Consider the following 11,229-nt stretch of genomic DNA (forward strand, 5'->3'; position numbering starts at 1 on the left):
TATTCATATGTTGGCTGAGGTTTAATTGGTTTATAAAAGAGGGTTATTTGAATATATTGTCTCAATGTTGCAAGCTTCATGATACCTGTGGGCAGCTGAAAGCCAACAGCCGTGAGCACTCTTTGCAAGCTTTGAAATCGACCTGGGGAACTGCGGAGATGGTGACACTCCATGAAGAGGACAGAGGCTCCTTGGGGGATGCTGCTACCCCAACAGGCACTGCTCGGTGCCAGGTCTAGCTGGGCTCTGACAGCTGGGATTGGCAGGACTTGAGATGCCTGGGGGCACAGCCACCCTCCAACACCCCTTGGCACCCACCCCAGTTTTCTCCCTTTAACACCCACAGTAACTTGCATTGATTTCAGCACATGTGCTTGGAGGCCAAGGGCACCAGAAACTCCTTTACCAGTTCCACCACACAAAACACTTGCTGCTCACCTCTCAACAAGGTTAGGCCAGGGGATCTCTCTGCCTCCTGCCAGGGACTGTCTGCTCTTCGCTGAAAGCCAAGGTGATGTTCTGCAGGTCTGTAGCTTAGCAGGGAGCTGCACTGTGGGCAGTGCAGCCTCCGTGTCAGCTCCATGAGGATACCGCTGCTGCTGGAACTGTGTCCCAGCAGCTGGGGCTCCCACAGCCCAGCTCTCCAGTGCAGGAAGGACATTCTTCTCCCCGAGCTGAGGCTCTGTGGTAGCACTGACACCCACCAGCCATTGGCTCTTTCCCACCAAGGAGTGCAGAGAGCAGAGCAAGCTTGTTGTGCCCTCACAGTGCAGAACTGTAAGGGCAGGGGTGCTGCCTAAGCCTTGCTCTCTCACAGCATTCCCTGCTCCTGTCAGCCACTGCTCTCCTGTCTTCCCAGCACCAAAACCACGCTCACTGCTACATCACTCCTGTATCAGCCTCTCAAATCTCTGCAAGTGCTCCCTGTATTTACAGTTCTCATTGTTTGCAAGATGCTCAGCTCCCTTCTGCTGGCTGCCACATTGCCTTGAGCTTAAAATTAATTCCCTCCTTCATGAGCAGGCACCAAAGATTTAGTTCTCCTGCTGACCAGCACAGGGGATACCAGCTCCTAGCCCTTAAAACAAGAACCTGAAGAGAGAAAAACCTGCAGCTGGGCAACAGCAATTGGTAAATTTTTTACAAGGAGCCTTAAAGATACCAGAGACCTATGTCTGTTCATGGTCATGATCCTCCTCGGCTCAGGTTCAGCTTCCAGCCACTGGAACTGCACTGAACTGTCCAAGGAACTGAGCTGGTGGGAGCACAGGCAAGAAAGGAACAGAGCAGAGGGTCAGGGAAGCAGCTCTGCACTCTCTCTGCACATGGTGCAGCAGTGCTCCAGACCACACCTGAGCACTCTGGAAGGAGCACTGGCTCTGTGAGTCACAGGGCAGGGACAGTCACTAAAGGAGCAGAACAGCTTGCACAGGCAACATGGCTTAGCCTGCTTAGCTGAAGCATGGATCTAAGCATTAGCTACCACTGCAAATGCTTCTGGTCTCTTCTCAAAGTGCAGCACAAGAGATCTAAGAATCCCAAAAACTTTACAAAAAAATCTAACTCTGAAAGGAATCCCACACTCCCACCATTTTACAAAACATCAAAGACCAGAGGACACAGAAGCTGCACAGTGGATTATTCAGGCAATATTTATTGGAGCATTTCAAGTATACAATGGTTTTACTGATGGCTGTAAGCAGCTAAGATGCAGAGAGATGCCAGCAGGAAAGGGTGACCTAGAACTAGCAGGCTATGCAATTCTCATGGGAAGTTAATGATTTCAGCTGATAGGAGAGGAAGAGAAAGTAGCAGACTAAAAGTTTGGGCAAGTTTGGGGATAGGAAGGAGAAAATAAAGAAGTTTTTTTGAGATAATTTACTTAAATTGGCCACTCACAAGTAGCAGAAGCTGTCTGCTATTGCACTCTTCCCTTGGCATTCCAAGGACCTAAAATGATCAGGACTGTTTCTTCACCAAGAACAGACAGATTTTCCCTGGTAAGAATGGAGGCTTGCCCTGGCTCAGCACTTGGAGATTGAGATCCCTGGCTTTGCACTCCCAGTGAGAGCAGGCTGTGGCACTTCCACCAGAGAGGAGGCAATGCAGGCTTGCAGCAAGAGCACACTAAACTACCAACCCCTCACTATAAGGCAGCATTAGGTCAGGACTTTTTTTGGGTGCCTGAGCTGTTTAGAGAAGCAAGGACCACATGGCAACAAGACTACAAGGTCCTGTGACAATAACAAGGACTGTGCGTGTTTCCCAAGAACTATTTCTGAAAGACACGTTCTTAAAAAATACTTTAAAGCAGAGACTCCCCATTGATCCACAAAAAGGACATGACTAGGGAGGGACTGAGCTATGAAGTCATCAAGCACCTCCCAAACACAGGTTGTGTACTCTACCCAGTTTGCAAGTTGGTACTTCTGCATTTAAGATAATAGCTGCCTCAATTGTGTTTTAGTGTCCTGCATTTATGAACAAAGAGCAGTTGAATTCAAGAGCTTAAAATCAAATTGAAACACTAACATTTAACAGGGTATCTCCAGAATGACTCCTTTGAGACTACAAAGCTCTGAGGTATGTGATGGCAACTTGGTAGTCAGGCTGGCAGAGTGCAGTGGAGCTTCTAAGCGTCCTGCACACATCTTGGTTGACCAAATGAATCAGTTCTTCCTAGCAAAATCACTTAAAAATTTGTCTTCGGCAAAAAACATTTAAAAATTCAGATCAACAACTGATTCGCAAGTAAAACAAAAACAAAAAAAATTAGAAATGGTAACAACACAGTCTGTTTAATCAAATCAGATCTGGTTACTACAAAAACATGCTAAGGACAGCCACCCCCTCATGTCCTGGGTGCTGCTGTGCCTTCTGCCCACATACCTACAACTGCTTTTGAAACACTGTTTGTCTAAAGGACAACCATGGAAGACGAGTCAGGGTTTAATAACAGATTTCAAACAGAAGGGCATAAATACATTACATTAATAGACTCAACCTTCGGCACAGGAGTTTGATAAGAGTTACTGGCTAGAGTCACAGAAAGTTCCAAATTTGAACAGTCTTGAACCACTTCCAAAAATTCCAATGGCTTTTTAATAGTTCCAATAATTCACGGGTATATAAAACGGAGACAGGCTTCTCCAGCAGAAGAGTTGGGGCTCCTCCAGGCTACCCAGACCACTGGTACAGAGGAGAGCTAGTTTGACTTCCCCACTTTGCCACCAGTCCACTAAAGACTAGGATTTATTAAAACCTTCTCTATTTATTGACAACTGATTTAACAGGCAAATGCTGCAGACTGTGTCAATCATAGTGGATGGCAGTATAGAAGATTATCCAAACCACCTGTGGGGAGGAAAGGAAGGGAAGGTTATTTGGATGTCTCTGGAGAGGTGTCAGGCACAGCAAACGAGCCTCAGGCCTTGCTCTCAATAGGGGACTGAATTCCAGCTTCGAGGTGATCTTGGAGAGATCTTAGGATCACCACTTGCCCCAAATGGTGGCATTCAACTTGTCTGCCAGCCTCTCCACATTAAAATCCCACCACAGCCCCTCCAGGGATTCAGAGGCACCGGCTAATCAAGTGCTGTGATCAGATACTTGGGGGAGGGGAGTAAGGGAAAAACAAAGACACCCAAAACACCAGTCCAGGTCTAACTAATTCAAGATGGAATGGAACTCCACCAGGGTATATGGGACAGAGGATGGGAGTGGCTGATACATCCTTTACTACAGAGAAACCCCAGGTGTCAGCACTGTGTTTCACAGCCAGCAATCCCAATCACTGGCACTTGGTGCTAACACATCTGCCTTCTCTCACCACTTCCCCTGCTCTCTTCTCATGTCTTCAGAAAGTACACCAACATAATTCACAAATCATCTTAAAGACAGCAAGAGGCATTACCAGAAACAGTGCAAAAGATGTCATGAATCCCTCCTTCGTTAGCTCCCACGTCCCACCATATTCCTCCTCATCTATCTGCTGGAAGCTGCTGAAGTAGAGGTACAGAACACCAGCATTGATCAGGCAGAATCTGCAGGGAGAGGTTAGGAACCATCATTGCAGTGGTACAGGCTGTAGGTATCCCACATGCCATACAGTGAAATATCTTCTATCCACAGCAGAGAGGAAGCAAAGAGGAATCCTTTTCCTGCAATACTTCCCAGGCAGCTCAGTCACTTCCTCAAAAAAGCCCCTCCAGGTGAGCTTGCCAGGTTGGGATGAAGTTCACTTGACAAGGCACAACCTACTCCTAGTAGGGCTCAAGAGGCAGAAGTCAAAAGCTGGAAGTATCCTCAGATCTGCAAACCTGCAGATTCTTCTGTCCGGCAGGTTGACAGCAGCTCTGCCTCCGCAGAGAACCTGTATGTGCTTCTTGATTCTCAGGCAGCAGAGAGGGAAAACCGTCACCTCCATGCTCAGGGTAGATCTCTGTGAGCATCCCAGGACCAAACAGGGAAGAGATAAGGGCCACAGAGACTCAACAGTGCCCTGGAGCCACAGCACTAGGGTTCAGTCTGAGACACCCCAGTGCTCTCCAGTCTGTGCTGAGCAGAGAGAACAAACACGACCTTCTGTTTGTCCTAAGGCAGGTTTGGCTTTCCACCAGCCCAGCCTGGGGCTGGGACAGGTCCGTGTCCTGCAAGGAAGGCTGTGTGGGAAGGGTGGGATGACAACACACAAAATGGGTGACCAGCAGCAGCTGGAGCAGCTGTGTCACTGCACAGCACAGAGAAACTGCACACACACTTCCAGAAACTTTTGGTTTTCCGCTGTACACCAAATCCTTCCTGTTTACATTTAGCACAGGAATGGGCTTAGATGCCTGAAGGTGCCTTGTCAATTCATGGTGACTAAGTAAGAACAATGAACTGTTCCTGGGGGCACTTCAGATTGAACTGTTTGTTGAAGCTAACCTGGTTCCTGCTGGAGCATCACCCCTCCCCTTTCTTGCCAAAACCAGAACATTCGGGATGAGGGACAAGATGACAAATGAACTTTGCCTAAGAAAAGCTGTGAGGCTGGAGCTTGGCTATTGAGACCTTGGCTAGCAGAGATATTTGCAAACAGAGGCTCCCCAGAGCAGATCCAGCATCTTCCCCGAGTAGATGTGCAGAGAGCAGGACTCTGCACCCACCTCTGCTGGCCCTTGAACACTTCCAGGCATTTGTCAGGCCCAAACAGATTTTCTCTTCGTAACTCACTGCAGCCTTCAGACACCTCTGGGGAGGTGACCTGGCTCCCAGGGCCTCAAAGCACACACACCCCCTTCAGGCACTGCCTTCCCAACCCCTTGGCTGAAAGGGCCATGATAGGAAGCCAAGAGTGCTGCCGAGCTCTGCTGGTGCCACTGTGCCTGCTTGGGACCTCCAGCCTCTCATGTTCTGAGCAAACCTTTTCTTCCTCTCAGAGCAGCTGCCCCTGTCTGCTGACAGAGCCTCCTGTCTGAGCAGGGCTCAAAGACCAGGACATGCACACCTTCCCCCATGGACACTCCTTCCTGGGTGATCACAGCAGGCACCACAGTCCCAGCCCCTCCCACACGTGCAGGGCACACACCAAGTCAATTGAAATGCTAGCTCCCTTCTTCTGCCATTGCCCCTTTTAATAACAAAACAAATAATAATGTTTAGAAGTATTAATCAGGCTGAGGAGAAAGAGACTGATGGACATGTTATGATTTGGGTGAATTTCATGGCAACCAGCAATGGAATGAAAGGCTGGCTGTGAGACACAGAGCAGGCAGAGCCTGCCTTTAGCCAGCCCACTGCTCACAGCACAGCCTCAAACAGGCTCCCAGGCCAGCCCAAACGTGGGAACGTACACGAGACAGAAAAGGAAATAAACCTTACACTGCTATTCCCACGAATCCCTTCAGTGGAACTACTCCCCAGATGATTCCCAAAATAACTGCAATGATCTGCCGGAACCAGTAGATCACATCTAAAAACTCGTCCTGAGGAGACAAAGCACAAGAAAAATGTTGGCATTTATTAAGTTTCTTTTTTAAAAGCACCACACAATAAACAGGTGAAAATTCAGCATACTGAACACTTAGTTCCCCACTCAGAGTATAAAATATTGCACTCAGAACAGATAAAGCAGCCTGGGGCATTGTGCACCCTGGACTCCTCTGCTTCCACATTAAACACACAGCTCTGTCCTCCAATGGGCCAACTGCAGAGGCCAACAAGTCTCTAGTCCCCTTATTTACTAAAGGTGCAATAATAATCCCCTGGAATAAAAGTTTAAAGAACTGTTTATGCTCTGAGAGTGCTCTACCCACGTTGGCCCAGGCCCTCCTGCACCCAAGAGCTTTCAGGGCTCAGGGCAGCTCCAAAGCACAGCTGTACCTCACTCGTGCAAGGAGAACGAACTCCTGTGCTTCCTGAGCAGCAGGGCTCTCCTCATTCCTCTGTCCAAGGGCAACATTCCTGTAGCTACTGTAGCCTAGCAGTAGGGCTCACACTTTAATAAGATTCACTTCAGCTCACATCTCTTTTCCCAGCCTCCCCAGGACTGGGATCGTCCCAGCATCCCCTCAAACACCAAAGCCTTTGTGATCCCCCAAAGCTTGTGGGATGTGCCAGCTGTTCAGTTCCTCATAGAAGATGGGAACCCATGTAGGATACGGACATCTCTTCTGGTCACTGCACTTGACAGGCAGCCTTCAGTTCACCTCCTACAGTATCGAAACATGGGCACAGCCGTCCCTGCCCCCCTGCTGACTCTGAAATTCCAGCTCCATCTGCCAGAGGCGAGGGGGCAGGGTCACACGAGCCCCACCAGTTCGGGGAGCCACAGGTAAGGAAAAAGCGACACAGATTGCCGTGTGACCCCCACGGAAACAGGGCGTGCCCCTTCTCCACACCAAAAGCAAAGCCAGCAGCAGGGAGCAGAGGCCGGAACCCACGCTGTGTGCCCGGGCGCGGCAGGGCTCCAGCGGCAGCTCCGGGCACCCGGCGGCTGCGCTGCGGGGAGGCGGCCCAGGAGAGGCGGCCCTGCAGCACATGGCAGACGGGCACGGGGAAACTTCGGAAAGCTGTTTCTGCTGTTCCCTGAACCATACAAGGGAAATTTTTATTTAATCCGAGAAGAGTGTTAAACCACAAGCCAGAAGTAACGGAGGTGTCTCAACACCGTGTTTTCCTTGGCTCCACGCCCAAAAGCCGGGCCATGTGCCGGCCACGGAGGATCGGGAAACACGGCTCGGCTCAGCGGTGCGGCGGCCGCACTCCATCCGCCACGAGCGTTCTCCCCACAGACGCCCCCGCCGCTCCGGGGCTGCGGGCACGGGGCGCTGCCGAGCCCCGGCACGGCCCGGCCGCGGCACCGCCTCAGCCCGGCGGTCCCCGCAGAGGCTTCAGCCGTGCTCGGGGGCGGCGGCTGCTCCGGCAACCCCGCGGGACGGAGCCGCCGCGCCGGGCGGGTCCCGGCCCCCCCGTCAGGGCCCCCTCCGGTCCCGCCGCCCCGGTCCCACCTTGTCGTGCCAGGCGGAGTCGCTGCGCAGCGCTTTGCCCCACACGGAGCCGCGCCCGGCCGTGCCGCCGTTGGCCACCGCGTGGTGCTGCGGGTGCGGCGGCTCGTCCCGGCGCCGCCCGCCGCTCATCCCGCTCCTCCGGGCTCCTGCGCCGGGATCCGCCCGCCCGGCCCGGAACCGGCCCGGCCCGCGCGCGCCGCCAATCACCGCGCGGCCCCGCGGCACGTGACACGGGCGGGGCCGCGCCCTACGGCGGCCGAGAGGGGACGGGGAATGGAAGTCGGTCAAGTCTCGTCTCGTCTCGTCTCGTCTCGGCCTGGCAGGGCCATCCCCCAGCATAAGGGCCGGACAGCAGTGCCGGTGTTGCTGGCTGGGAGGGGGGACAGCCCTTGGCAGCCCTACAGGGTCACCGAGCCTGCAGACAGGCCGCCCTAGGGGACCGCGGTGCTCAGCCAGGCTGTGGAGGCTCCACAGAGCCGGAGTGTTGGGAGTCTGTAGGATACACAGGGTCGTGCAGCTTCTTACCTGGTTATTCACCTCACCTTAGAGCAGCTGAACGTGTGGGGGCTGTGGGTAGAGTTATCACAGGTGCAGCCCTAAAGATTTGACTCTTTCTCATGTTCTTGCCTTCCAGGAGCGATGGTGCTCAGACCAGTTGCACTCCTCCTGGAAAAGCGTACAGGAATTACTCCTGCATGCTGTGGGCAGGGTGTATGCTTGGCTCTCACTCTCCGTTACCTCCTCAGCACGTGATTGTGTGGGTAGAGAGGGGCCTGAGTGACAATATTCCAGGTGCCCCTGGCAGCTGGGTGGTGCTGGTGGGGCCACTCTGGGCACTGCTGGAAGGCCTGGATCCTGAGGGGATACTCACTGGTGCCAGTGGGGCTGAGCCCTGCCCAGGTGCCCTGTGTGGAGCCCTTCCTCCCTCCCCTGCTGTGCACATCCCGCTGGCACTGGTACAGCCTGAGCCCCGCTGTTCCTTTTTCCCACTAACAAACCCCAGGCCCGAGGTGCTGCATTTCTTATTGTCTCACAGACCTGCAAACACGATGTGCTGAGCATCTCCAGAGCCTGGCTGCAGCTCCAAATGCTTCAGCAGCAGCTGCTTTGCTGCCAGCAGGACCTGGAGCCCATGGGTGCAGGCTGACCCTGCGTGGGCTGTGTGGGGTCAGCACAGAGGGAACAGGCTGAGGAGTCCTTGTCCCAGAGCTCTGATCACTTCCAGCCATGGAGTATAATTTAAATACAGATTATGCAAGATACTAATGGACTTATGGAGAAGTATCTTGCCCTGCTCCTGCAAGGCCATCAGGTCCTGATCACCTCCAGCCCCTTGGGCATTTGCCAGGAGCCAGAGGCTGGTCCAAGCCAACTAAGCGTGGTAGCATGGCCAGGAAGGGGCCAGTGTGGGGTCATCGCTGTGTCTTTGGCAGCTCCTTTGCCTGTGACCCCCACGGCAGGGCCAGGCCAGAAGTGTCCGGCTCCAGCCTTGCTCCCCAGACACTCCTCTGGTGCTTGGGGAAAGTGGAAACGGTGTCTCTGTCTCTGTCCCCACTTCACAAGGATGGAAATGCCTGCATGGTGATGATGACACCCGGGTCAGGGAACTGACCTAAAATTCACATTCTTGAAAAAAATGGCTTGTTTTACTCTGTTTCCATTGCCTGATGCTGAAAGAGAGAGAAGCAAATTAAATTTGGGCTCGAAAGAGCCAGAGGGAGGCAGGAGAGGTGCCAGAGGGCACAAACAGGCCCTGGTAAGGGATGTGTGTTGGCAGATACATGGAAGCAGGGAAGAAGGATTACATGGGCAGCCCTGGGCACAGACAGGGAAGGCAGGAAGGGCTGGATGGGGCTCCAGGGACAGCAGAAGGGCCCAGCTGCAGGGGCTGCAAAGCTGGAGGAGCTGCCATGTGCTGGCAGCCCCTCTTCAGCAGCTCCCCTTGCAGGGGCCTGGCTGGACACTTGCCCAGTGGTGAGAAAGCAGGGCTCAGTGAGGGACAGCAGCCACCCCAGAGGAGCTGCAGGTGGGTCCTGCTCCTGCTGGGCTCCTGGGTACACCTGGACCGTGCTGAGGCTGGGCTTCTCCAACACAGAAAACTCTGGGACCAGCCACGGGGTGGCAGCTCAGGCGGCTGACTCCCGATTGTTTTTTTTTTTTGTGGGTTTTCTTGGGTGGGTTTTTTGGTTTTTGTTTGGGTTTTTTGTTTGTTTGGTTTGTCTGCTTTTTGTTTGTTTGTTTGTTGTCTGGTTTAGTTATTTTTGGTTTGTTTTTTTTTTTTGGGGGGGGGTGGTTTTGGTTTTTGGGGTTTTTTTTGTGTTTTTTCCCCCTCTTATATATTTTTTTAAAAAGACAAACCTTCTGGGGCCTCCCTGTCCAGCTCACGGGCATGGCAAAGGTTCTGTGCTTTCCCTGCCTTGTCTCCACCCTGGCACAGCATCCAGCAGCATTTCCAACTCTACTTCTGCATTCTGCTGGCTTCTGAGCCTGTCCTTCAGAGGGGCGGCAGGCAGGACACCTACTTCCATCCAAGGGTCAGGAACCTCTGTGGCTCCCCGAGGAAGGGAATGCCCCTGCAGATTTCATCCAAGCAGCACGGGGACATGGGTATGATGTCCCCAAGCCAGGCAGGCTCTTGGCAGAGCAGGTCACTGGTCTTCTGAGCCAGTGGGAGCAAGCTCCATGCCTTGGGCAGGGTCTGGCCAGCCTGCCAGAGGGCACGGCCACTGCTTTTATATCAGGGCTGAAACAGTTTTTTTTTTTGCTTTTTAGCTGTTGTTTGCAGTGATGCCCTGCAGGAGAATGGCAGCTGAAGAATAATTTGTGCCACTGCTCATTTCTGTTCTTCATCTGTGCTGCTGCAAGTGCAGCCTGTCCCCTCTGTCCATGCTGTCCCCTCTGATCAGGGTCTGGTCCTCAGCCTCAAGTTCCCACGTCTCCATGGGCAGCGATGCAGCTCCTGGGAATGCTGAAGCCGGGCAGTCCTGCTCTGGCTGCCCACTCAGGGCTGGGTCCCCAGAAGAACACTCCCTCTCAGAAGTACTCCTTGTAGTCTCCCTCTTCCACCTTCCTGCTCCTCTGCAGGCTCAATTCTGCCCCTGGTGTTGTGGGACCCCACAAAACAGAGATAAACCTCCCCTGGGATGATGTCTGGAGGGGCATCACCCTCCCAAGAGGGATCCCACAGAACCTGGAGCTCCTCTTGGTGGCTGCAGGACTGTGATGAGGCTCAGGGTTGCTGATGGGAAGGAAACGTGAGCAAGAGCTGCCGCCCTGGAGAGGTGTCCCAGGATCAGCGTGAGTCCTGCCTTGGGTAGAGGAGCTCCCCATCCCTGTTTCTCCAGGCTCTGCAACCCTGCTTGGGAATGGGGCAGTTCCCCAGCTGTTCTCTGCTCCAGGCCACTTGTTAGAGACCCTTTGAGGGGCTGCTTGACCCTTCTGGCCCCTGTTCCCTTTGCATGGCCGCCCACGGTGCAGCCTGTGGACACTCTCTGGCCTTTCCACGGACCCCAGGGCCCTCTGGTCCTGCAGCAGCCCCACCAGCAGGGACCTGCCCCGCCACAGCCAGAGGTGCTCCAGGGAGCTCAGGGTGAGCCCCGGCCCGTGGGCCGCAGGCGGTGCCACCGCAGGGCGCGGCCCCCCGTGTCACCTGGCGGGACGCGCGGGTTCGCCCGCGGGTTGGCGGGGCCCGGTGCCGCCCGGCGCTGCGCATCCCCCCGCGGGACGGGGGCACGCGTGG

At 53.9% G+C, this 11,229-nt stretch overlaps 1 protein-coding gene across 1 annotated transcript; it reads right to left on the minus strand.

Moving 5' to 3' along the window:
- Positions 1–1,627: 1,627 nt before the first annotated feature.
- On the minus strand, positions 1,628–7,694 carry RAB5IF (RAB5 interacting factor). The gene is made up of 4 exons (XM_038158987.1): positions 7,491–7,694; positions 5,863–5,966; positions 3,914–4,043; positions 1,628–3,354 (listed from the first exon to the last, which is right to left on the minus strand). The coding sequence occupies exons 1-4, from the start codon at positions 7,617–7,619 to the stop codon at positions 3,313–3,315; spliced, it is 405 nt and encodes a 134-aa protein (XP_038014915.1). The 5' UTR covers positions 7,620–7,694; the 3' UTR covers positions 1,628–3,312.
- Between the last annotated feature and the right edge of the window lie 3,535 nt (positions 7,695–11,229).

The sequence above is a fragment of the Motacilla alba genome, chromosome 20, assembly GCF_015832195.1.
Source record: "Motacilla alba alba isolate MOTALB_02 chromosome 20, Motacilla_alba_V1.0_pri, whole genome shotgun sequence".
Classification (NCBI taxonomy): domain Eukaryota; kingdom Metazoa; phylum Chordata; class Aves; order Passeriformes; family Motacillidae; genus Motacilla; species Motacilla alba.

What these genes read in the sequence shown, in the direction of transcription:
- RAB5IF (XM_038158987.1), bottom strand. Translation starts at nt 7,619, where the DNA reads ATGAGCGGCGGGCGGCGCCGGGACGAGCCGCCGCACCCGCAGCACCAC. An exon ending in GGATTCGTGGGAATAGCAGT is followed by an intron (nt 4,044 to 5,862) that starts GTAAGGTTTATT and finishes CTCTCCCTGCAG; the next exon opens with ATTCTGCCTGATCAATGCTG. An exon ending in CATCTTTTGCACTGTTTCTG is followed by an intron (nt 3,355 to 3,913) that starts GTAATGCCTCTT and finishes TCCTCCCCACAG; the next exon opens with GTGGTTTGGATAATCTTCTA.